This window comes from Podarcis erhardii (genome assembly GCF_964252035.2).
Source record: "Podarcis erhardii genome assembly, chromosome: 9".
Taxonomy (NCBI): Eukaryota; Metazoa; Chordata; class Lepidosauria; order Squamata; family Lacertidae; genus Podarcis; species Podarcis erhardii.
The window spans coordinates 65,096,410-65,123,018 of NC_138512.1; the positions used below are offsets into that span (position 1 = coordinate 65,096,410).

General features: G+C 43.7%; 1 protein-coding gene across 1 annotated transcript; it reads right to left on the reverse strand.

The window, feature by feature from the left end:
• Positions 1–11,515: 11,515 nt before the first annotated feature.
• Positions 11,516–26,409, reverse strand: MEPE (matrix extracellular phosphoglycoprotein). The gene is made up of 5 exons (XM_081876791.1): positions 26,396–26,409; positions 21,309–21,374; positions 19,681–19,734; positions 16,780–16,872; positions 11,516–14,916 (listed from the first exon to the last, which is right to left on the reverse strand). Exons 2-5 carry the CDS (start codon positions 21,360–21,362, stop codon positions 12,685–12,687), a joined length of 2,433 nt encoding a protein of 810 aa, XP_081732917.1. The 5' UTR covers positions 21,363–21,374; positions 26,396–26,409; the 3' UTR covers positions 11,516–12,684.
• Between the last annotated feature and the right edge of the window lie 200 nt (positions 26,410–26,609).

A 26,609-nucleotide genomic window follows, 5' to 3' on the forward strand; every position in this document is an offset into this window, starting at 1 on the left:
CAGGAAATGGAAGAGAGCTGGAGAGTCCCTGTGGCTTGTGAGAAGACCCTCCCTGAAGCCCGAAGAGGACATCAGTGAGGGCAGAGCAAGCCCCAAAGAGACCTGAGGTGCAGCGGGGCTTTGTTTCGACTGCTCAGCCTCCCTGCCTAACAGCTGATGTACAGGGTAGCGCAGCAGCTGCAGCAGCCCTTTCTCATTGCATCCTCCATCTGCCCCCAGAGCTTCAACTCTCGATATTTTAGAGAGAGAGAGAGAGAGCGCGCTGGAGAGCAGGATGGAATAGGCATTTAAAGGCTTTTTAGAAGGTGCTCCTCACTTTACACAATTTCACTTACGTGTAGGGGGCCTAGAAAGTAACCCCTGCATCAGTGGAGGGATACTTCTATTTCTTTGGTTTATTTAGTTTTTTAATAAATAATTGGGAGCGGAACCCCTAGAATGTCCTGGCTTTGCCTGTCATTGGCTCTGACTCCACTTACTGTTGGTCTCTCCACTTTCCATTATTCCAGTTCCAAGTGGCATCTCCAGGTATGGCTGGGAAATACTTGTCTGAAATGCTAGAGAGTGCCTGCCGCCTAGAACAGACAGGCCAATGTTCCTCAAACTTGGGTCCCCCCCTCCAGATGTTTGACTTTGACTCTGACCGTTCCCAATGGTTGGCTAAGCAGGCTAAGGATGTTGCAAGTTGCAGTCCACAATCTCTAAGGACCCAAGGTTGAAAAACATTGGAGTAGACATTCCTGAGCAAGACAGACAAATAGTTGGATGTAGAAGAAGGCACTTTTCTAGGCCAATCAGGTGTGCGTCCAACTGCAATATGAAGTGGTTCAGCCCAGACAAAGGTAGGAATGGGCAAGATACCTGATTCAGTTTGCATTTAATTCACTTTCCTTAACAATTCACAAACTGAAACACAGAGCATCCTTTGAAACCCATAGGAAACCTGACCCTCTCTATGTATTGCTGGACTTGCTTGGTTGGGATCCACCTGTCTTGAGAGACAATGGAGGAGTGCACCTTTGGGAGTGAAGTCAAACGGTTGGAAGGTTACAGTGCCTGCCTCCCGTTATTCCTGACCAATGGCCAAGCTGGCTGGTGTTGATGAGACTCAGAGTTCAGCAACATCTGGAGGGCCAAAAATTCACAGCCCCTGACCTAGGCGATTAGGCTATTTGATGGTAAGCCTCATTAGGAGTATGCTCCCACCCTTTAATTCTTATGTTTTTCTAATTATACATGACTTCCTTCCTTTTGATTGGGGGAAGGGAGGGGCCTGAATATCAAACTTGGGCGGCTTTAAAAGAGGATTGGTCGAATTCATGGAGGGTAAGGCAATCAGTGGGTACTAGCCATGAAACCTATGTTTTACCTGAGGTTGTAATGCTTCTGGATACCAGTTGTTGGATAGCACAGAAGGAGAGAGTGCTGTTGAGCTCAGGTCTTGCTTGTGGGTTTTCCAAAGGCTGGCCACTATGAGAACAGGATGCTAGACTAGATGGGCCATTGGCCTAATCTAAGGTCAAGGTCAAGGGACCCCTGACCATTAGGTCCAGTCGTGGCCGACTCCGGAGGTTGCAGCTCTCATCTCGCTTTACTGGCCGAGGGAGCCGGCCTACAGCTTCCGGGTCATGTGGCCAGCATGACTGAGCAGCTTCTGGCGAACCAGAGCAGCGCATGGAAACGCCGTTTACCTTCCTGCCGGAGTGGTACCTATTTATCTACTTGCACTTTGACATGCTTTTGAACTGCTAGGTTGGCAGGAGCAGGGACCGAGCAACGGGAGCTCACCCCGTTGCGGGGATTCGAACTCCCAACCTTCTGATCGGCAAGTCCTAGGCTCTGTGGTTTAACCCAAAGCGCCACCCGTGTCCCTTTTTTGGCCTAATCTAGCAGGTTCTTAAATACTGTTTTATTTCCCCTCAAAATGATTACCATTATTGGGACCCTGCCTCCCCCCCCCCACTCAAGTCCTTTTAATGATTAAAAAAAAATGGAAGGGGGAGGGAAACAGAAATATACAGCAGCAGCAGCATGGAACTTTTTATTTGCCAACAATTTGGGATGAAGAAGAAAGAAAGAGGAAGCGAAACCCCCCAGGGAGGATGTGGTCTGGAGATCTGACCCAAGACAAACTCTGAGAGAAATTTGATCCGGTCATTGCCACACAGCCACTGTCCTGGGCAGCATCCCCTTGTCTTTGCCAAAGCTCATTACAGGCTTTTGCTGGGACTTTTGTATAGTGTCTCTTTTCAGTAAGTTTAAAGAGAGCCTTCTCTTCCAGTAAATTACTGCCTACAGTTGGGTTTTTTCAAACAAGTCTGTAAACTTGTGTTTTCATACAGTCTGGCTCGTCGTGGGCCTTGCCTAAACACTGGACATACACAAGGCTGGACGGTATAGCAAAGCTGAGCCTCTGGTATGAAAACAAACCTACAGACTTCTGGTTTGGAATGCCCACAAGTAACAACAACATGTGGGGAGTAACATGGGCAGGATGGCTTGGAATGGGACCAGGAGCGGAATAAGCCTGTGACGTGGGGCCTTGGTCACTCCAGTCTTTAGACTTCATCCTGGGACTGGGCCCCTTAAGACAAGAAGCCTGTGGAGAGGGTCAGCGGACAGGGGGAGGACGCGGGCCAGGACTTCTGAAGAAAAAAGAAGGAATTAGAAGCAAATGGTGGACCAAGCTGATTGTCAACCCTGCTTGCCTGTTTCAAGGGACATTCACTGTCCAACACAATGCCAATTTAAACAGTCATGGCTCTCCCCTGTGGAATCTGGGAGCTGTTAAGTGTTCTGAAAGTAGCTAGGAGGCCCTTATTCACCTCACAGATCTACAGTTTACAGAGTGGTTTAACAACCAGTCCCTCTTCACAGGAAGGGGCTTATGGTGAAGGCCACGGGGTCAGGGACGGTTCATGTGGGGAGACGTGGTCCTTGAGGCATTGCTTATCCTTGAGGCATTGCTTATCCTGAACCACATATGGCTTTGTAGGTTAAAACCAGCACTTTGAATTGAGCCCAGAAAGTAATTGGTAGCACGTGTACTCCAAAAATGTTGTCCAGTCCCTTTTTAAATGCTATCTAAGCTTGCATGCCTTACTTTAACTGGTGATTGTGAATGCTGGAAGTGATTTGGGTATTGCATAAAGAAACACGTATTGAAAGCTGCTTTGAGCACATTTTGAACCTGAAGAAGAATTCTGTATAACACGGACCTTTGGCTTCTAGCATTGCCTTTCTAGCATTTTCGAAACCAAGACTTTATGGTCTGACAAAAGGTGTTGCCATCCTACTTGATCTGTGTGTTTTTAGTTAAACAAGCTGCACCTTAGGAAGACCTCAAGGCCATGTTGAATGGTGAAAAATAATTACAGTGGTGTCCTATTTTTAGAACATTAGGTGAGATCCTATTTGTCCTTCTTAAGATAATCATGTCAGCAAGATTTTCATGGCATCCAGTTATAATGTTCCCTAGTTATAATTACTGACCATGATGTGAGTAGGTGTTTGGCTGTCAAGGTGGCTCTCATTGGGTTTCTGAGTAATCTAGCTAAGAGGAGACAGGATGTCGTTCAAGAGCCCAGAGGGAATTTCCTGGTTTATAAAGAGAGGGGTCATGGTTGGGCTAATTAAACAGTCCATAAATATCCATCATTTTTGTTGTAGCATAGGAATGGGCGATTTCCCCAATCTTAAGGGTTGTATCCAATGCTAGTCCTATTCAGTCTACACCCATTGACATTAATGGACATGACTAACTTAGGCCCGTAATTTCAGTTGGTCTACTTTGAACAGAACCTGTTTGGGTGCAACCTCAGGTTTAGTTTTCCACATTTCCAAGTCAGTTTGTAATGCTTTTTTAAAAAAAACAACACCAGCATTTTAGTATGAGTTTCTCCTAAAAAAAGTGTTTGCAGTTTTGTTGAATATTCCCATTTTGCAAAGCACTTTCCCTCAATATAATGCAGTTTTATGCTGTTTCACTAAAATATGCATTTTGTGCGTATTTTTCTTAGTGCATATGCCTTTACACACACATTGCCTGGCTGGAGAACTGCATTGCAAAATTCAGAGAAGTATGAATTTTGAAGGATGACTATTTTGGTTCACACATTGTTTCAGAAATTGCAAATTAGGAGGTTCATCTTTAAATGCAAACTATAATGAATTTCTTTTCCATCCCTTTTATGGGGAATAAAAGTTACATAGCTGAAACTGTGGGCTATGTGTCCTAAATATGTCATGTCGTGTGTGAATTTTAATCTCTTTTAGTATTTTAACTTTTTGTATGTTTTAAACTTTTCTTGATTTTATTGTCTTATCTTTTGGTAAACCACTTTGAGGTGGTTGTTGTTGTTTTAATTAAGTGGTATATAGATTTTATGATAAATAAATGAACAAAGTAACAGGTTTCTGAAAAGTTATCACCAGTGTAAGGTAGTGGTGGAATACTTCTTATTTATTTAGGGGAAATGGATAAAGACTCTCCAATAGCCTGGTTTCATGACAAGCACCATTGCAAGACAAATCAGAGCTGTGAATGGGGAACTGTGATGAGAAATAACTGGGTTGGATCCATTTGGTTGGATCCATTTGCCCTGAGGTCCAAAGGCAGTCATGATTTAGCTTAAGTTCCATTGGTTTCATGGGCAACTAAAGGCAACTAACCCACTAAACATTGAAAAGCCAGTCAATTATTTTGTTGGAGAACATAGATGACCAGCTATTTGAATGGGCAGTGGTTCCTAACATGGGGCACATGTCCCACAGGGAGGCAATTTGATTTTTAAGTGGGGCAATTTGAGAATGAGTTATTAACAGTGAATGGCCTTTGGGGCTTCCTCCACATGAATAGGAGTTAATTTTTTGAATAATAAGAATTATATGTCACGGGGGGGGGGGGGAATCAAGATTTAGAGATGCTTAGGTGGGGCATGGGGACGCGGAGGAACACGGGTGGCACTGTGGGTTAAACCACAGAGCCTAGGACTTGCCGATCAGAAGGTCGGTAGTTCGAATCCCCGCAACGGGGTGAGCTCCCGTTGCTCGGTCCCTGCTCCTGCCAACCTAGCAGTTCAAAAGCACATCAAAGTGCAAGTAGATAAATAGGTACCGCTCCGGCAGGAAGGTAAACGGCGTTTCCGTGCGCTGCTCTGGTTAGTCATGCTGACCACATGGCCCAGAAGCTGTACCCCAGCTCCCTTGGCCAATAAAGCGAGATGAGCGCCGCAACCCGAGAGTCGTCCACAACTGGACCTAACAGTCGGGGGTCCCTTTACCTTTACCTAGGTGGGGCATGGCCAAAAAAAGGTTGGGAACCACTGACCTTACCCTAAGTGAAGCCTGTCAGCTGATTGTGCATTAGCCATCTTCCAAAATAGCAGGCAAACTCAGAATTCAGAAAGCCATGCTTGTGTGAAAACCATGTATCTGTTTTGTTTTTGTTTTGTTTTGGGTAAGAGTCCCTCCTAACTCAAAGGCTGCAGAAAGCTGCAGAAAAATGCATGGCGTTAGCATTTCCACAGTGAGTACCACATTTCTGCAACAGTTGAAAGGGAGATGTGGAAGCTATGAAACTGTCCTAAATTAAATCAATCCATTGGCCCATCTAATTCAGCATTATTTACACTGATTGCCAACTGCTTTCTGGGATTTTCCCAATCCCACCTGGAGATGCCAGGAATTAACCTGGGACTTTCTTCACGTAAAGTAGATGCTCGACTGAGATATGGCCCTTCTTGTGTGTGAACACACAATAATTCTGCATCCAGGAGCCTTAATCAGTCACAGTGCATTTTTTGCATGTTTGAAAACTGCATCTGCACCTCTCATTTCAGTGTAGCTGTGATTTCCAGATAGCAAAAAGGCAGAGATTTGGGGTTTTCTTCTGTCACTTATGAAATTGCCCTTAAATTGTCAGGTCAGGAGATTTCTCAGACCCTCAGGACCCAAATCTGAGGCCTAGGGGTGACCTCTGGGGATGTCAAAGGGGCAAGCCCCAGAGATGTCATTTTGCATGACATATTAAAACATTAAACTTAGTTGCTGAAAGTATGTCATTCAGATAAAAAATCCCCCCACAAAGTCCAACAAACATATATATATATATATAACACTGGTTTGGCACTGCGATAGAAACCTTAGCTAAATAAGGTGTTCCCAGGTCCCAGGTCATTCCTTCTCCCTGCTTAGGGAGCTTTTGTAGTGAAGGCACTGTCTCTCACCTGGAGATTCACCTGCCATCTGGGGGAGAGGACAGGCAAACCTGGAGACTTCAGTTCAGCCCCTGGGGTCTGGCAACCCTAAATGTGAGGGGTAGGTGGGTAGATGCTGTTCCTCAGAGCACAATGCACCACAGTGTGTCGTGTCTTTATCTGGTTCCAGGCCTGAGTCCTGGCATTGCAAATAGGTTTCACAGCCAGGTTTATTTAAATCCTGCTTGCCGGCTGTTTATGGAAACAAACCTGCCCTTTTATTTTTCACATTCTTTCCCATGAATTCAAACAAAGACAGGATGTTGGCCTCCAAATTGCTTTCACTTTCTTAATCATAGTCAGGGAGGCTCATGAAGGTTGTTTGTGCTTTCGGCAGACCCCATACATTGTTCTATACCATTCTCGGGACACTGGTGAGAGGACCCCTCACCTCTGAACTGTATTTAAACCAGGCTCCTTGGAGTGCATGAAGACTAATACAGTGGAACCTCAAGTTAAAGATGCTTCAGGTTACAGACTCCGCTAACCCAGAAATAGTACCTCAGATTAAGAACTTTGCTTCAGGATGAGAACAGAAATAGTGCTCCGACGGTGCGGCGGCAGTGGGAGACCCCATTGGCTAAAGTGGTACCTCAGGTTAAGAACAGTTTCAGGTTAAGTACGGACCTCCAGAATGAATTAAGTTCTTAACCCGAGGTACCACTGTACCAGAAACTTTATCGTCAGTTAACTCTTGTTTTGCTTTGTATTTATGTACTTAAACCTAGATTGGCATTTTGTTTTGATTTTTTTGTAATATTGAGTTGGGAGTGCTCTGGGGTTGGGGTCTGTTTCTGCTCCCCAACTTCAGGCCTGGTCTTGGGTCCAGCCAGGTCTCTCCAGCCCCAGTAAAATAACTGGTACTAGCTTGTTGATCTGATTGAAGAACTTCTATCTAGTTCTGTCCTGAGGATTCAGTGTGGGCTTACACAGTCATAGGATTCCTGTCTTGCTTGTTCCACTAGGAAAGCCATTCTATTTACTGTACCTCGTTCATTTTTCAAGATAGCAGCACCCAAAACTCTGATTTAGCCACAATTCATGCATTGCAGGGGGTTAGACTAGATGGCCCTTGTGGTCCCTTCAAACTATGACTCTTGCATTCATTCGGCTTGTTAAATTGTTGGTTTTTTGCCATCTTTGAATTTACTGACATGCTCTGAATGGTATATTTTTATTTTGGTGTTTTGAATGTTTGCTGTCCGCCATTTTGGGCACAGCTCATTGTGGAAAAGTGGCATGTCAGTAAACTCAAACCAATCAATAAAAAATGAAAGTGAGATAATCACATGTGAAAGCACACGAGGCTTGTTTGGGTGGGACCCTGGCCAAGTCAATACTGGTAATATTTGTTTAGATATACTAGTCACCATGTTGTTGTTGTAGTAGTTCTTGTCCTTTTAATTAGGCTCAATTTTGAACTCTATGCCCTGCTGTCAAACTGACAAATGCTAACTCCCACCTCACAAAAAATTCTTCAGTGCCACCAGCCCTTCCTTAACCTAATAAACTTCCCCCCAAAGCAATTCAGACCGGATGTCATTATTCAACCTGAGGATATACAGTATGTATATTTAGTTTTTACAAGTCTACAAAAATACAATCAATTCCAAGGACCTGAAGAAGTGCTTATTTTAACAACAGGTGGTCTTCAAGAGGTTGTTTTCAGTTAAGTTCTAGGAAACAGCCAAGTCTACAAAATCTGTTACAGACAGTTTGGTTTTTGTAACAAGGTTATTGTTGGTTATTTCAGGTCTGTCTGTCTTTAGCAAAGCACTTGCAGAGGCAGGTAGTGTAAACAGAAAGGAAGGGCTGGGATGGATGGGGAGGAGATATTTAATTCAGTTCTTCTTTGCAATCACATAGCCCCCATCCACACCAAAAGATGCATCTAGGCCAGGCTTCCTCAATCTTGGCCCTCCAGATGTGTTTGGCCTACAACTCCCATGATCCCTAGCTAGCAGGACCAGTGGTCAGGGATGATGGGAATTGTAGTCTCAAAAAAAATCTGGAGGACCGAGTTAGAGGAAGCCTGATCTAAGCAGTTTAATGGGAAGGATGAGTGCTGTGAAGTAAATTTTATGTTGCACATGCATTAGCCTCCAATCTGCAAATTTCCTTTGCTGAATTCATTTGCGTTTGTAAAATATTGTTGTGTGCCACCCCAATTTCCAAGCAGTGTGAGATTCCAGGGTTTCCAGGCACTGTGGTGTCTTTATTTACACACATATACAACAGTGATGGTTCACAGCATTGACACCCCAAGAGGGTCTCGCTTCTCCCATGGCTGCAGCTGTGGATTCAAACAGAACTCAATCATCACTCTGTATCTCTGTTTCCAGCTGCCTGCCTTTGAGAAGTGCTCAAATTAAGGCAGAGTGCATGCAATTTGCCCTTGATGCTTGGTGCCTACATGTGCATATACAGCAGTGGTGACGACTTGTGCCCAAGATTGAGGGGGCCAAGCATGCTCTCTGTGTGTGTGTCATCAAGCGCACATCGCACATCGTGTGCACACAACGTCATGCACCCAATATGCACGTGTAATGTCATGCACATGACACACATCTTGAGCACGATGGCACAGCGTTGGAAGGAAGCTGGTTGTGGAGCCCAGCATGGCGCAGCTTCAATAACCAGGGGCTCCTCCACTCTCGCATTCCAGAGGAGCTGGCCATTGAAGCTGCACAGTGCTTGGTTCCATGCTAGGCCTACTCCACCCCCCCCAACATTGAGAGGGCCCAGCCCCCTCCCAACAGATATTGAAGGGGGCGAAGACCATAGCTGTCAACTTACAGATTTGAAAATAAGGGACCAGCAGCCTTGAAAATAAGGGACCAGCAGCCAAAATAAGGGACCTGCAGCCTCACCTGTTCCAGGCACTCCAGTCTTCCTGTCCTCCTGCAGTCTGGTCAAACTCATGCTGGTAGCTTCGAGAACACTGTCCAACCAACTTTGTAACCAGAGGTTCAACTGAATAGAATCTGAATCACATGTACCACAAGGCCAATGCAGTCTCAACTTAAGATGGCTTTCTGGCCTGGCTTTGCACTGCAAAGTTTGCAGCAGCACGTGCAACAAAATGGCGTCCAGCATTCAAAACCCCCCTCAGCTTGCATTAACTAGCCACACACAAGGCATGCAAGCTCCACCCCCCAGTCGTTCTTAGACTTTTTATTGGGTGAGCAACACAGCCAAGCAACACAGTTGGAGCCTCCCTCCGCCCTGGCTGGCAGGGAGGGAGGGAGAGGAGCTGCTTCCTTTGAAATTTAAGGGACATCATTTAAGGGACATTTAAGGGACATCCATCAATAAGGGACAGCAGCGGGACATGGTGCTGGAATATGGGACTGTCCCTTCAAATAAGGGACACTTGACAGCTATGGCGAAGACACCTCGGCTCATAGAGTTGCCTGATACACACACACACACACACACACACACACACCGGGTGTGCAGTCCACCTACAATCTAGTAATCAGGTTTTGTTTTTATGGTTTTATTATATTATAAGCTACTTTAAGAATCCTGTTGGATTGAAAAATGGGGTTTTAAGTTACAGAAAGAAATAATACATCAATAAATGTAAAAAAAAAAACAATTTTCCAAGCCAGGGCGGGAATTAAACCAGGATCCGTTGACTACAGCTGACTTCTCCCCCTGCCCCCTGGAAGATTTAAAATGTTTACTAGTATCCACTTCCAGTAAGCTTAAAGAGATTTTGAAATCAGGACAGGTTTGCCCTCTAGTGGGAATTTGAGTTGCAGCCGTGTGTTTGTGTCTCCCACTGCTATTTATGCATGCATTCATGAATACCTGCCTGCGTCCTCCCGGGACTGTGCCTTTTGGCTCACTTTACCGATTTCCCATTTAGCTATCTTTCCCACTGAAGGTCCCACAAGGACTGACCCTCAGAAGTCCCAGGTTCAATGCCTTGCATCTTGAGATGGGGCTTCCTCCCTAAAGCACCGCTTCACCATGACAGCAGACAATAAGAGGCAACGGTCTGATTCAGTGTAAGGCAGATGCTTTGCTGGGGCACTCTGTAAAAGAACACGTGAAGAAGGGGAGAGCAAGCTTGAGTGTGTGGTCTCTAATCCCACTGTTACCCTCTGCATGTTCAGGGAGAATTATCAGCAGTGGGGAAGCCTCCTGTGGTTGTGGAGGCTCCCATGCATTCTAGAAACCTAGAAACTCATCATTCCAAATTGGATAGGAGCCTCCAGAAGCTCAGGAAGCTTCCCCCAGTGCAAGCAGCTGCAGTTGCCCTTGAACTTGAGGAGGGGAAGGGATGGTGGAGCTACATGTGATCAGGCAGGCTGTTGTCACCTTGTGTCCTTATTTAAGCCTCATTATGAGAACCTGGGGGTGCGGGTGGTGCAGTGGTCTAAACCACAGAGCCTAGAGCTTGCCGATAGGAAGATTGGTGGCTCGAATCCCCGCGATGGGGTGAGCTCCCATTGTTCAGTCCCTGCTCCTGCCAACCTAGCAGTTCGAAAGCACGTCAAAGTGCAAGTAGATAAATAGGTATCACTCCGGTGGGAAGGTAAACAGCATTTCTGTGTGCTGCTCTGGTTCACCAGAAGACGCTTAGTCATGCTGGCCACATGACCTAGAAGCTGTCTGCGGACAAACGTTGGCTCCCTTGGCCTATAGAGCGAGATGAGCGCTGCAACCCCAGAGTCGTCCGCGACTGGACCTTAAGGTCAGGGGTACCTTACCTTTACCTTTATGAGAACCTGAATAGGGCTTTCGTCACACACAGTTCTCATGGAGATGAGTGGGACTTAAGTTTACTTTTTGCATTGGTTTCAGTGGGACCTACTTGCAATAACTTAATCCAGATCTAACCCATGGATACTTGTGAGCATAAGAGCCACTTGTCTCCCAATAACTACATTTAGCAGTCGGGTTGAAAGAATGCGCTTGCAGGGAGTTTGTGAGTGCACTGCGTACCCTTTTGCATGTTGTCTGTCTGTTGTGCAAACTTTTCCAAAGATGATCCCATGAGCAACATACAAAAGGAATCTAAGATTTTTCTAATGGGATCAGTTTTCCAGTGTTCTAAAAAAAGCCTGAATACAGAGTATAGGAGACTAATTACACAATCCAACCGGACAGTAGGCTTTTTATTCCCATTGAACTGGGTGGTGGAACACATGCTTAATTATTGCATTGAAATCGATGGGAGAATTGTGATCAGTTGCCTAAGAGTTAAATTTACATTTCCCTTTTTGAAATAAAGCTGGCAAAAGCTGGACTTTTCCAATACTTTATTGGCATGTGACATAATCATAGCATCGGTTATTATTAAATACTACATGTTATATAGATATCCTTCTACTGTTTTGCAGCATGTTTTACCCAAATAAAATCAATACAGTAAAACAACTATTCAGTCTTCTAGCTAATAATTTCAGATTACAACATCAAAGGTATTGTGAAAGACGTAAATGTCAAAGTTGCTTTTAATGCAAGGATAAGGAACCTGTGGCCTTCCAAATGTTGTTGGATGGACTCTAATTTCCATTGGCCCAACCAGCATGGCCAACGGTCACAGGTAATGGAGTTGTAGTTATGCGTCATCTGGAGGGTCATAGATTTCCCTGCCTTCAGACTTTAGAAAACATAATAACAAGAGCTGTGCTAAGTATTATCTATTACTGATTTTTGAACATTATTGTGGAAATACTTTTTCCTAGCTGCCCCAGCTGCAACAAAACATGTCTCTCCCATATCAGTCTCTACAGCTACAGTGGGCACTGTAACTCTCCAATAGTTTGACTTTACTCCCAAAGGCACACACTTCCATTGTAGAGAGAGATGCTAACAAGCTGCTGCAGTGCTTTACCTAGGTGCTGCTTCTTCCTTCCTGAATTGACCTAACAGATGATCACTATGCAATCATTGCACAGTGAACAGGTTACAGCAGCCTCCCCTGAGCTGCAACTTCCAGCCGTGATTGCTAAGGCTGATGGAAGTTGTAGTCCAAATTAGCTGGAGGGTGCCAGGTGGGGGAAGGATGAGTTATGGGATTACCTCAGGATGTCATGTGGCAAGCAGATTGTGCAATATAATGACATCACTAAGAATAAGAGCTAGGAAAGCCAATTTACACAAATAATCTCTCCATTTTGCCATTACTGCCCCCCCCCAAATAATTGAGCAAGGAAAGTACACCTGAAAACACTTATGAGTTATTTCGACTCAACCCTAATAACGGCTCTTGAAGTGCAATGCTCTGATATATGCCTACTCCAAAGTAAATCCCATTGAGTTCAATGAAGCTTGCTTCCAAGTAAGTGGGTATAGGATTTCAGCTTTATTCTGCGCACCAGAGCAATGCCACATAATTATGTCCTATGTATCACCTAGCCTAGTGCATTTGAGGCTCTCTTTTCTTCCCTTCTGAACAAATGCAAGCAAATCAAGCAGTACTCTTCCGCTCCTGGGAATCTTCTTGTGAGTTGGTTCTTTGGCTGTGGTCATCACTTTCATGACTTTCATCAGATCGGTCTTCTTCAGTACTCTCAGGTGATTGATGACTGTCGGGTCTGTCATTCTGATAGTCTTCATATGACTGGCGGCTGTTTTCCTCACTCTCTGATGATTGGCTGCTGTCATTTCTATGGACAGATGGATGCTTCTTACCATGTTGACTGCTCTTTCTCCGCAAGACACCCAAATACCCATGGTAGTGCTTAGCTGCACTGCTGCCATGCATTCCAATATTAACCCTAGATGCCTTTTTGCTTGGCTTCATAACCTTCTTATTGTTCTTCACAGTGGCCAACGAGTGCCTCTGACTTTTTAGCTTCTCATTCTTTGGAATATTAAGGATGTCTCGGATACTGCTGTGAGACCCACGAGATTCAGACAGGGCACTTTTGAACTGGATCGATTTTTGACCACTGAGCTCCTCCTTTTTGTTGGAAGAATCTATATCACTCCTCTTGAGATCTGCAGAATCTCCAGTAGCTTTCTTGTAACTGATAGCTCTTTCTGGAGTGTCCTTGTTGACTCTTTGAAATGTGACACCAAATCCTGTTTTGCCACTTGTAGTCATCTTTGGGCCACCCAATGTGCTCTCATGAGCATTTTTGTTTGTTTTTTCATAGCTGCCACCTTCACCAATACTAGGCCTTTTATGAATGATACCAACTTCACTGGGACTTTTTCGACCGTGCTGTGTTGTACCTGAATCAGAAATTTGTTTGCCGGAAAGGAGAGTAAGTTCACCTTTTGAATGTGACTTAGTAGTACCAGATCCATCCACATGACCATTTAGTTTCCTGCTCAATATAACTTTGCTTTGCTTTGTTTTCTCTGCCTTGGTATCACCAAGATCCCTCACGTGACTGATAAGCCTTTCTTTGGTACCAATTTCACCACCATCTTTTTTCTGTAGTTTGGTAATACCAGCTGCGTCCAGATGGCTATTGGACCTCCCATTAGTGACATCCTTTCTGGTTTCATCTTTTTCTTGTAGGTTGGTAACACCAGCTGCTTCCAGATAGCTCTTGGACCTCCCATTAGTGACGTCCTCTCTGGTTCCATCTTTTTCTCGTAGGTTGGTAACACCAGCTGCTTCCAGATGGCTCTTGGACTTTCCATTAGTGACATCCTTTCTGGTTTCATCTTTCTTCTGTAGGTTGGTAACACCAACTATTTCCACATGGTTGCCACTAGCGACACCATCTTTTACATCACCCTTTTTACGTGGTTTGGTAACTCCATATCCATCCTTCTGTCCATTCAGCTTCCTAACTGTCACTGTATACCCATCTTTGCCTTTTGTATGAACTGTAGCATTGTCAGTACCATTTTCCTTAGCCACTTTAATTTCACTGGTATCTACAATGTTAGTGTAGCTGCCTCTGGTTCTCGTGAGTTCAATTTCCCCTAGACGTTCTCGAGACATATTGGCTTTTACTTTGAGACTTGTGTCTAGTTCGGTGGTACTCTTATCCCTTTTGCTTTTGTCTAACAAGTGAACATGACCACCTTCTTCTTTTCCTGGCTTCCTATTGGTGGCATCAGTTATGACTTTCAAATGGACTTCTGAATAATCTTTGCTTGGTGGGTCTTTAATTTTCTTGGGAATATCATGGAAAGGATTGTTTTCCCACACTGCACTGGCATCATTCTCCTTCATCTCTATTTTGATGTAGGGATCTTTTGATGACTTGGTATTACTAGATAACCCAGATTTGCCATCTTTATTTTTCCCCTGAAGTTTATCAGTGCCTCTTGTGTCTTGGTGGTCTTTGATTCGGTCATGATATTCATTGCCAATAATGACGCCATGATGGGTGTCAACTTGGCCTGGAAAGCCTATGTCCCCACTCCCATCTATCTCAATGGTGTTATCTCCTGTAGCGATTTCATTTCCTTCGTTGTTTACAATTATCTCCATGTGATGCTGGTGGAGATCCTGATTTGTGGTGTTTCCATAATGTCTATATAAATTTTGGCTGCTTCCAGTAGTTCTTCTGCCCTCAGTCTTTCGGCCATTTCCAGTTGCATCAAAGTGCTTCTGCTCTTCTTTTGCCTCTTCTGTTGTGTCAGTGAAATTGTCAGTGGCCTTCCTTGGTACATTTTTTCTGTCAGACCCATGAGTGATAATGGAAATGTTATTTCTGTTTTCTTCTTCTTCTTTCTAAATTCCAAAAGAAAACAAATGGTGAGTGTATTTAATTTAACAAGCAAGGTAAAACTTATTCATCATTTAATTTGTTTATGGCTAATGTGTTTATCCATTGAGTAGGGGAGCCACAACCTTTGCTATTTCAGTAACAATTCAGTCTGGAATTTCCATGTTTTGTTCACTTATATTTCTTTTTTTACAGAGAATCCAGACCATGTCACTGGCAGACTGTTGCACTCTCTGTTTTCTATGTTGCCGTTTTCAATATTTTCCTTAGACCTGATTTGTGGGAATTATTTTTATTTTAAACAGTTTTAGAACCATCCTGCCCAGTGTCAACTGGCAAAACACCAATGAAACATTTCAGGGCCACTGTGTGGGGTTTTTTTTCTGTAATTTAAAAGCTTCCTGTTTGTAGCTCTGGCCCGTCTTATCATTTTCTGCTGAATGTGGCAGTGGGAATGCTGATAAATAGCTTGTTGATTGCCTCTTGGACTGCCTGTTAATTACCCTTTAACATCAGTTACTGTTCCTGGGGAATCAGGGAGCTCATTTTGGCAAGGCTGTTAAACTTGTGGGGTAGGTTTTTTTTAATGAGAATTAATTACAGAAGAATATTGGCCATTGGGATGGGGCATGGCTGGATAAATCAGCAGGACCTGTGGAGCCAGCCCACTTATGAGGCAAAGTGAGGAGTTCGCCTCAGGCAGCAGGAACTACAAAGGCAGCAGATCCAGCCTCCAAGGAATGCATTGACTACTGCTGCTTCAGCAGCAAAAGCTGCTGCAAACTCCTTGGAGGCTAGAAGTGCCATCTCTTTGACAGCTCTCCCCACAAGCCACCTCTATAGTGGCCTCTTGGCAAACAGGAGAGGTGCTGCTGGTCTCTTCCCAACCTTGTTCCCTATGTCAGTCATTATCCCCACTTGCTCCTGATACAAATCTTCACTCCTTGCTGTGAGGGCGCCATTTTGTGGTTTGCCTCAAGTGCCAAAATGTATTGGGCTGGCCCTGCGTTGGACCATCATTTAATTCTGCTCCCAGCTGCTTAAAGGTAAAGGTAAAGGGACCCCTGACCGTTAGGTCCAGTCGCGGACAACTCTGGGGTTGCGGCGCTCATCTCGCTTTATTGGCCGAGGGAGCCGGCATACAGCTTCCGGGTCATGTGGCCAGCATGACTAAGCTGCTTCTGGAGAACCAGAGCAGCGCACGGAAACACTGTTTACCTTCCGACCAGAGTGGTACCTATTTATCTACTTGCACTTCATGCTTTCAAACAGCTAGGTTGGCAGGAGCAGGGACTGAGCAACAGGAGCTTACCCAGTCGCGGGGATTCGAACCGCCGACCTTCTGATCGGCAAGTCCTAGGCTCTGTGGTTTAACCCACAGCGCCACCCGCGTCCCATCCCAGCTGCTTATGGAAAAGCAAAACACTCCTCTAACATGAGCCCCGCACCATGTTTCTGCAGATCTTGCTCAAGAACAGCTTACTTACTCGGCAAAAGCTGAGGAGTAAAGTCACTTTGGTGGCATTGCATCAGTAAAGATGAGTGTGCAGATTTCGATACGTTTGCAGGCCAGGGGACATTTCCAAGCTTAATAACCCAAACACTAGTGCTTCAGGCTGCATAAATGCTTGTCATTCTGAAGGCAAGGGGTCGAAAGGTGTATCTCCTTTTTCCCCAAGAGCCTTTTTCAAAATAAAATAAAATGGAAACAGCTGCTGGGATGCTGTTTCTTGGTGCTGCAAATGAGAATGAAATAGCAACTGCAAGAGAGTTTGTGGATGAAATGATGTGTTCCTTGTATACCGTGTGGCGATACTGCAACAAATGCAGACAACTAAAAAGGTGTATGAGCCAAAACGTTATTCTACCTGAATCTGTGTTTGATTGTTGGTCACCGCAGACGAGTACACGTAATTAAATATGTAAAACCCGTGCTTGGAGTGACGACCTTTGAGCATTATCTGGGGGCAGAAAAGAAGGCATTAAAAGTACTCTTGGAAATACCACACTTCTGTTCATTTCAGCTATGCCTGCTTCTTGAACTAGGAAAACAACAACAACAACAACATACAATGGACACCAGGATGTTTGTGTGATAATCAACACTGCCTTGTGACTGGTCAGTATAATTATTTTTACAGTATTTTTAAACTTCATTGTAATTAGCATCATCATTATTATTAGTCATTTTCCTCTGACCTCTCTGCTCACATTTCTACCCCATGAAATCTAATACATCTGTTTGACTTTTAAAAGCCGCAGGATTAACACAGCTACCTCTGTGGAAATTATTACAATTCCCACCAGAGGGCATGCTTAATCTTCCTTCCATATTCCAGAAGGCCAGTCTCTTTAGTCTGTTAGTCAAACCAGAAAGATGCAAGCAAGCTTTTCCAAAGCAGTCGATTTTGGGGTCACAGGGACTGTGTAGGGGGTGGGTAAAGACTTAGCGATCAAAAGGGGGGGTCAAAGAGGTGCAAAATAAGTTTTAAGAGTATAGCACAAAAATATAATTAGTGCACTTGCCAATGAGGAGACTGTATGTAATAAGATGATTCATTTCAATAGTATTTCTCATTTTTTACATGTTATGGTTCTTAATAATTGTGATAAATGGTTAATAAATGTTGATTATACATTGATATTTCTGGACTTTATTTCATTTATATTCTTAAGAATCTGGGTTGGGGATAACAACAGCTTTGTAAGTTCTTCAATGGATCATTGAACTCAAGTTTACAAAACCCTGCCTTAATAACTAGGCATTGTATCAAAGCCATTTTTTCCTGTCCATTAAAGCTTACACCACAACATATCTATGATTCTTTAAGATGACACAGGACTCCTGTTTGCTTATCCTTAAGTATGGGAGTATCTCTAGGTAGTAATTTTAAAGGACTTTCCACTCAACTTAAACATTGTTGCTGGCATTCAGAATTTGGGCAATACGGTTGTGGAACATGTATTTGTCCCCAGAAATTCTAGACTTCCTCCCCTCACATTTTCTTTAAAGAATAATGTGGAAGTACAAAAATTGCTGTAGCAAAGTGGAATTTATCTGAACTGTGTAATACCCTTCATTTCTAACACTTACAAAAAGCTTGTCATTAATTTACAAAATGGCAATGCTACAGCAATTCAAATATTGCATCCAAACAAATGAAAATGGGGGGGGGGGATTAAACCTCCCAGCAGCCCTTCTCCACATCAGCAAAGGCTTGTCAGAAAACGATGAGCTGACATTGCTTCCTACCAATGATGTGGTAATCTGGATCATGCCTAGGGTTGGTCCCACCCTTTAACCAAGATGGGCCCCTTGCTTCTAGGAGGCAGAGGAGCGGTGAATCAGTGGCCCTGTCACCCTGACCACTGCATCTGAAAATGCAGGTGCTTTTCAGGGACACCTCATCCTCAATTGAAATACTTTATTGTCACTTATACAACTTGTATACAGTGAGATTACATGAGCACCCCCCACTCAGCTCTCTTAGTCTTAATTCCCCTCGTTTACTGACGCACACCCACCAAACCTGAAAGTCAGTTGCCCTGTTGTTATCTTTTCATTCAGCAGCCTAACAGCCCACGGATAGAAGCTGTTCTTTACCCTGTTGGTGTGACTAATCATGCTTCTATATCTTCTGCCTGAGGGCAGGAGATCAAGGAAGTGCCGGCCAGGGTGTGATTCATCCCTGAGAATTTTCCTCACTCTCCTGAGGCAACGTTCTTCCGCTATTTCATCCAGTGGATTCACAAGACAGCCCATAATATCTTGTGCTGTTTTCACCACCCTCTGTAGGCACTTTCTATCAGTTGATGTCAAACCAGCATACCACACTGTGATGCAGTATGAAAGGACACTTTCTATTGTATACCGGTAGAAGGAGATCATCAAATGTTGATTGACATCATTCTTTCGCAATACTCTGAGATTAATACTCAATGTCTCGCTTTGAGGAAGGACCCTATGTTCCTCAGAGCAAGCTGTAGATCCTAAGAAGGGCCTTAAGTAACATCTGAACAGGAACGAGAAGAGAGTTGGCAGCAGTGGCAGTGGAGGAGGCTAGTGTACAGGGAGGCAGTGGCTGGCCTGTCTTGCCTCAGGCGGCATAATATTTTGTGCCAGCCTTGGCCATGCTACAGAGCTGGTTCTAAAGATGCAAGGCCTCAGGGTGGGAAAAGAAAGGCCCCATTCCTGTTCCAGCAATGGAAATTAGCATTAGAAAGCAAAGTGCATTAAAACAGAAGAGTATCCTATCAATTATGCCTCCGTGCAGCATCCGTATATTGAAGCACACTACTCATCCCATGTTTCTGTGGAACAGACAACACTTTCCTGCCTTCTTCTGCTAACAGAAGCTGAAGGAAGCCATGTTGTCATCAAAAGACCTGACTCATTTACCTGGTGTATACACGCTCGGTCTTTATCACCCCTGTTATACAGAAAATTCCAAGTGGGTCTGAACCTCAATACTTAAAATCTCTGATAGAGGATAAGGATCCAGAGATCACGCTAAGGTTGGCTAAATTTTGTGCGTCTGCCATGAAACTCAGGGAACAAGCTGTGCTATTACAAAGATTAAGGCCTCAGATGCAAACTAGATAATATTTTAGAGACTAAGACCTAAACCACATTTCTAATGGCTGTCATATTCGTATTGTTTATTGTCATATTCGATTGTTAATTCAAATTTAATTCTATTGTGTTTTATGTTTGCTTAGTATGGTATGTGAATCTGGTCTGGGACCATCATAAATTTAATTTCATTTACCTGGTGATCTCCCCGGCACTTCTGCTTTGCTTTCCTGTAATGGGGTTGAAGCTCCTGGAGAAAGATGGGAGGAAAAAAACCAACGTCAGGTAAATCTCTTCTGAATCGTTGGTGTGTTCTGCTAAAGGGTTGTCTACAGGTTTTCAGAGGGAGGCTGGGTAAGAATCTAACTTTGTTTTAGCTCTATAGCAGCAAACTCCTGATCTTGTTCTGACACTCACCTGAACATGGTCTCAGAAAAGGTGAGGGAGGCCACATGGAGGCCACACCTCCATGTTCTCCATCTCCATTGACTGCAGCCTCAGGTCTTTGAGCAGTGAGTGGGAAGGTGTGAAGGGGGCATCTTTGCATGTTGGGGCCCTCCACACAATTGGGAACCCTGAGCATTCGGGATTCCTTGAGGGATCATCTTACCCCATCCGTCTCTATCCTATCACTTCAGCCTGCATATCTATAATGTTGGTTCTGTGTTTGTAAGGAATAATCCCTTCAGTGTGGCAGCACTGGAACACACAGCCTTCAACGTACTGTATAGCAAGGGACTATGAGACTCTGGGCAGGAAGCTGAAGAGCCTTGGGACACAGGTGGTCTTTTCATCACTCCTTCTGTTGAAGGTCACGGCCCAGGAGGAGAGAGGAAAATACTAGAGGTAAACCACTGGCTGCGCAGGAAGGGTTTGGCTTCTTGGATCATAGTTTCCGCTTCCTTGAGAAGGACACCTGGCAAAGAGATGGGCTGCACCTCACAGCGGTTGGCAAGGATGTGTTTGCAAAGAATCTCGTGAGCCTGATCAGGAGAGCTTTAAACTAGAACTTGAGGGAGAGGGAGACAACATTACAGATGACAGAAGAACACTTGCTACTGGGGATTATAGCTTCATTGATGCACAGGAAACCGAGGTGGGGCTCCAGAAACCTGCTAAAGGGCAGGAAATTACAAGAAGGAAGCAGTTGGAAGGAACGACTTGTGGTTTGGATTTGGATTTGATATCCCGCTTTATCACTACCCGAAGGAGTCTCAAAGCGGCTAACATTCTCCTTTCCCTTCCTCCCCCACGACAAACACTCTGTGAGGTGAGTGAGGCTGAGAGACTTCAAAGAAGTGTGACTGGCCCAAGGTCACCCAGCAGCTGCATGTGGAGGAGTGGGGAAGCAAACCCGGTTCACCAGATTACGAGTCTACTGCTCTTAACCACTACACCACACTGGCACACTGGTTTCAGTTGTCTCTATACAATTCTATTATCTCGTTGCTCTCTTTGCTCCATTCCTACTAACTCAAAGCAGAAATGGTGCCTCTCCATGCAAATAAATGTCACTCCTTGACTTTAATTCATGTAGAGGCATTTCATACAAAATGGGGAAAGAGGAACATTATGAATGACACCCTGTCATGTGAATCTGGCCGAACATTAGAATCAACACTGAATTCCAAAATGTGGAGTCCTAGCCATAGTTTTTCACCAGATGTCGCACTTCTCTGAATGTTGCACAGTCTGTCTTTTCATAGGTATGCGTTCCTCTATTGAAAATTTCTAAAACATCTGTCCTCCAGATGTCACTCTTCCCCAAAAGTTACTCTCAGGAGAATCTGTATATCATTTCAGCCTGAAGTTTGGAATACTCACCGACTGAGCCCAGGTTAAGCCACAGAGAGTCAAGTACAAAAGAACAGCCTTCATCTTCAGAGCTTCCTAAGGACAGAGCAATATAACTGAGAAATGTTTTTATTTCACCCTTAATGCCTATGATCACAATCCAGAATACCCCCTCCTTGCTCCTGAAAGCAAATCGCTCATCGTTCTGAGAATCAACAATTAAAGAGTAATGTATTTTTAATCTTTGTTGGAAGCCGCCAAGAGTGGCTGGGGAAACTCAGCCAGATGGGGTAGAAATAATAAATTATTATTATTATTATTATTATTATTATTATTATTATTATTATTTATTACAATCATGTTTCTGAATCAGAATGAATGGAGCATTGATTTGCAAAATGTGGAGGCCAATCCTATCCTTGTTTGTTTATTCATTCATGACATTTATAGCCCATTCTTCCTTCAGCGTGGTATACATTGACCCCCCTTCCAGCTTTTACTCTTACAACAGTCTTTTGTTCTTGTTTTTTTTAAATAAATATTTATTAAAGTTTTTTGAATACAAATGCATAAATAATAAACAACATTACTTATATCATAACATAATTTCGTCACTTCTTTGGACTCCCTCACGTCTCCCGCTCCCACTTACATCGTTAAAAAAAAATTATCCAAGCAAATTACCATCTTGTTTACAATCTTATATCCGCTCATTTAAGTAGAATCTAGCAGTTCTCCAAAAGATTTATATTTTCCTTAATCTCACTTATCGTCAAATTCAGATCTAATTCAGTGGTGGACAATTATTTGTGATCTAGCATCCTTCTTAACATTCAACCAAATTACAATATTACAACAGTCTTTTGAAGTAGGCTAGGCTGATAATCAATGTCTGGCCCAAGGACACCCAGCGTATCAGAGTTGAGTAAGGATTTAAACCTGGATACACAGTCAACTTGTGGGACGTGGGTGGCGCTGTGGGTTAAACCACAGAGCCTAGGACTTGCCAATCAGAAGGTCGGCAGTTCGAATCCCCGTGATGGGATGAGCTCCCGTTGCTCGGTCCCTGCTCCTGCCAACCTAGCAGTTTGAAAGCACGTCAAAGTGCAAGTAGATAAATAGGTACCACTCCAGCGGGAAGGTAAACGGCATTTCCGTGCGCTGCTCTGGTTCGCCAGAAGCGGCTTAGTCATGCTGCCCACATGACCCGGAAGCTGTACGCCGGCTCCCTCGGCCAATAAAGCGAGATGAGCGCTGCAACCCCATAGTCGGTCACGACTGGACCTAATGGTCAGGGGTACCTTTACCTTTACCTTTACCTTTACCTTTACCTTTACCTTTACCTTTACCTTTACCTTTACCTAGTCAACTCAGCCAGAGCATATATTGGGGATAAGTGTGCATAAAAATGAAGCTATTAGGGGGGAATTGCTTTGCAAAAAAACAAAAAAAGGTTGCATTAGGCAAAACTGCATCTAAAACTGTGTTTATCAGGGCAAAGTTGCACTAAAATGCTGATGAGTTTCCACAAGGATTTTTTTTTTATAAAAAAGCAGAAATAGTGGAGAACTGAATTTGATATAGGAAAAATGAGAAACAGAGAAGCAAAAATTGACAGATCCTTCCAATCTCTTGTTCTGATTGCAATTTGCTTCAATAGGAGCTTTCCCCTCCTCCCCATGTCTACTGCAGGCACTAGGTAATGGTGGTACAAATTGGGACCATTAACAGAGACCAAAAAATTACAGCCCCTCTCCCCCATGTTTCCCAAGCTGAGGTCCTGATGGGAATTGGGACCCTGCACTGGCAATTTGTGTTGAAAAACAACAGCAACTGTGCTCTTAAGGGCACTGATACAGAACTAATGTGACATCTAGTTAGGCCCTTAGTTAATTTTACTCAGTGAGACTTAAGTCATAATTAAATTCTCCTATGGATTTCAGTGGGATCCATCTAAAGCTGAAGACTGTACTGAACTAAGGTTTACTCAAGCCCACTGAAATTAATTGAAACATGACTAAGTTAGGTCCATTAACTTCAACATGTCTACTTGGACGAAAACTTGGTTGTTTGGATCCAAACTAATGTAAATTTCAAAGCCTTTGCATGCACATCCAAGCCATTGGATTAGGGCAGTTGTGGATAACTGATTACAGTGGTACCTCTGGTTATGTACTTAATTCGTTCTGGAGGTCCGTTCTTAACCTGAAACTGTTCTGAACCTGAAGCACCACTTTAGCTAATGGGGCCTCCCGCTGCTGCTGCCGCACCGCTGCCGCACGATTTCTATTCTCATCCTGAAGCAAAGTTCTTAACCTGGATTAGCGGAGTCTGAAACCTGAAGCGTATATAACCTGAAGCGTATGTACCCCAAGGTACCACTGTATATTAAATAAATCAAGAGCCATTTGCACCTGCCAGCAATGGCAAAGGTTATCACTATGCTGACGTGCCTCTCCTCCCCCTACCCTTCAAACAAGCAGAGTTTGCCTAGAAGCATCTGGATTAAATTGAGCACATTGCACCTCCAATCCTCGAATTCTTCAGTGAAGATGTACAACAGCCTTTGCCAACCTGGTGTTTTGTAGTCCAAAACATCCGAAGGGGTAGCAGGTTGGCAAATGTTGAAATGCAACATACCTGAGCTCAATTATGTAGAAGTATTGCTCTAAATTATTGAAATCCATAAAACTGCACAGCTACAAGGGAGGACCCCAATGCCATTTAATCCACCTTCTTAAACCTCCACATATTAAACCACATTATGCATAACACATTAATTTACTTTTGCTTTATTTGTTAAAAATGTGTGTGCCGCAGCCTCTCTGTCATTGTAGGTTTTGAAGGAAAGGTGGGGAAAGGGCTCCTGTACTTTTAATAGTGGCGTAGAAGAGGAAATTTCTACACTACTATTAAAGGTACATTGGGCCACTTCTACTTGAAGTATCAGGATACTAAAAATATAAAAGTGCAAAAAAATACATGCCATTGTACAGAAACAACAGCAACAACAAAGGAAGCAATTAGAAAATCAGTGGCAAGCAGATCCAACCCTGGGCAAAAAGAAAAGGCCACATTCAGAAAATCAAATCAGTTTACCTACCAAATATCTGAGCAAATGTAACTTTTCCGGGAAAAGATTGGAAAAAGAGGTGATTGAAAATGCAATCATTTAAAAATAAGGACTGACATACATGGTTGACAAGATACGGACTTGGGTGTGAAATAAATAATAAGAATTGAATGCTTCATAATATTGAAGGTAATGCTGCAATGTTGTACTGGAGGAGAAATATTGTTGATTATAATACACAACAATAATTGGAGAATCCCCCTTGGGCTTCTTGCATTGAAAGAAATGAAGGAACTGGAGGGTCCTGGGTCGAAGACTGGAAAAATATTGGCCAGAGGAAGGAACAGCTGAATATTAATCTAGACTGAGCATTTGACCACTGTGAAGAAATATTGTATATATGGCTGACGGATCTGAGCTTTGCTTGCCATCTAAATAGGAACATAATACTCTCCTACCCATATTTGTACAGATCTTATCTTTAACTGGCATGCACTATGCACAAAGCTAAGTATTCTTTAATACAAAGGTTGAAACCTTCCATCTGAATCATCGCTGTTGTTTTAAACAACTAACTAACATATATCGGCTCAAGGAAATGGGATTAGACTTTGATGGAGGTCCAATTTCCATTTGCCAGCATTCAAGCTTTGCAGCGTTAGAGAATGGAAGGCAGAGTGTTAGGTTTAGCTGATCCAAGAGGAAGCAGGAGATTGTTATAGAATAGTAAGGAAATAGCTCACGTTTCCTGAAGAAGACAGGGTACCTTCAGCCGATGTTGGCAGCCTTTTGCCCACCTTGCTGAAGTTTAAAGTTTATTATAATAGTAATGGCCAATCAGCTCCAGCTGCTTTTAGCACTTGCCCACAGATAACTGGAGGAGGGTCGGTTTTAATCTAAAAAAGTCTTTGTGGTGGAAGCCAGCCATCTCATGTTCCATCGAGGTGGATAAACAAAATGCAGGTTATAAATATCTATTGTGCGGCTGAAGGTGCCTGATAGTGACTGACATGATGTCATGATGGGGGCTTCTAACTTCTTCAGTTAATAATATGGGTAGAACTATACTTTTGAAACAGGGGTGGTCTCAAGAGGCCTGATCCAGCCACCCTTCGAGACCCCACTGATTTTGACAGCAGCAGCAAAAAAGAAAAACTAAAACTTAAGGGAGACAGTTGGCTCATTTGATGAACAGAGAGGAGCAATAACCCCACTCCACAGATTAGCTGAGGAGGTGAGGCCTATGTTCCTGTGCATATGCTTCTGTGTGTCCTTTGTATGTGAGCATCCTGTGTGCAGGTAAAGGACCCCTGGATGGTTAGGTCCAGTCAAAGGCGACTATGGGGTGCAGCGATCATCTTGCTTTCAGGCCGAGGGAGCTGGCGTTTGTCCACAGACAGCTTTCTGGGTCATGTGGCCAGCATGACTAAACCACTTCTGGCGCAACAGAACACCGTGACAGAAACCAGAGCGCACAGAAACACCTTTTACCTTCCCGTCACAGCAGTGCCTATTTATCTATTTGCACTGGTATGCTTTCGAACTGCTAGGTTGGCAGGAGTTGGGACAGAGCAGCAGGAGCTCACCCTGTCATGGGGATTCAAACCTCCAACCCTCTGACTGGCAAGCCCAAGAGGCTCAGTGGTTCAGACCACAGTGCCACCTGCGTTCTGTGTGCATGCTCATGAGTGAGTGTGGGATGACCACATCCACTTGAGACCATTACTGGCATGAGACCCCTGGAGGGTTGGCCAATGGTTGGCCCTTGAGACCCAAAAGATTAGCCACTTCTATGGGTGAACATTATGGTTTGATTTCTCTCATTTTCTTATTTTTTTCCTTCAATCTTAAATTTACCGTACTTCTCCATATTTTCACATCAGAAAAGAGTTTTCATGAACATTTTATTGCAAATGTCTTCTCATATACACACCTTTGAATGTCATTTTTCTTAATATACACATTTCTCAAAGCAATTTCCCCATATATAATTTTTTTGGGTATGCCATTTACACCAATATATGCATTTATAGGCACACTTTACCTTATCATATGCATTCTTGTACTTGTTGCTTGGCTGAAGAACTGCATTTCAAAATTTGGAGATACCCAGAGTTCAAAGGATGGCTGCCCTCTGGTTTGGAGAAAGTATTTCAGAAAGTGAGAATTAAACAGGTTTGTCTTAAAGTGTGAACTGAATGGAATTCCTCCCCTAACCCAAGCCAACCCTATTTTAAAAGAACATCCTGTGGGGCAAT

What these genes read in the sequence shown, in the direction of transcription:
- MEPE (XM_081876791.1), bottom strand. Translation starts at nt 21,362, where the DNA reads ATGAAGGCTGTTCTTTTGTACTTGACTCTCTGTGGCTTAACCTGGGCT. An exon ending in GCTTAACCTGGGCTCAGTCG is followed by an intron (nt 19,735 to 21,308) that starts GTGAGTATTCCA and finishes ATCTTTCTCCAG; the next exon opens with GAGCTTCAACCCCATTACAG. An exon ending in AGTGCCGGGGAGATCACCAG is followed by an intron (nt 16,873 to 19,680) that starts GTAAATGAAATT and finishes TTCTGCCCCCAG; the next exon opens with ATAATGCTCAAAGGTCGTCA.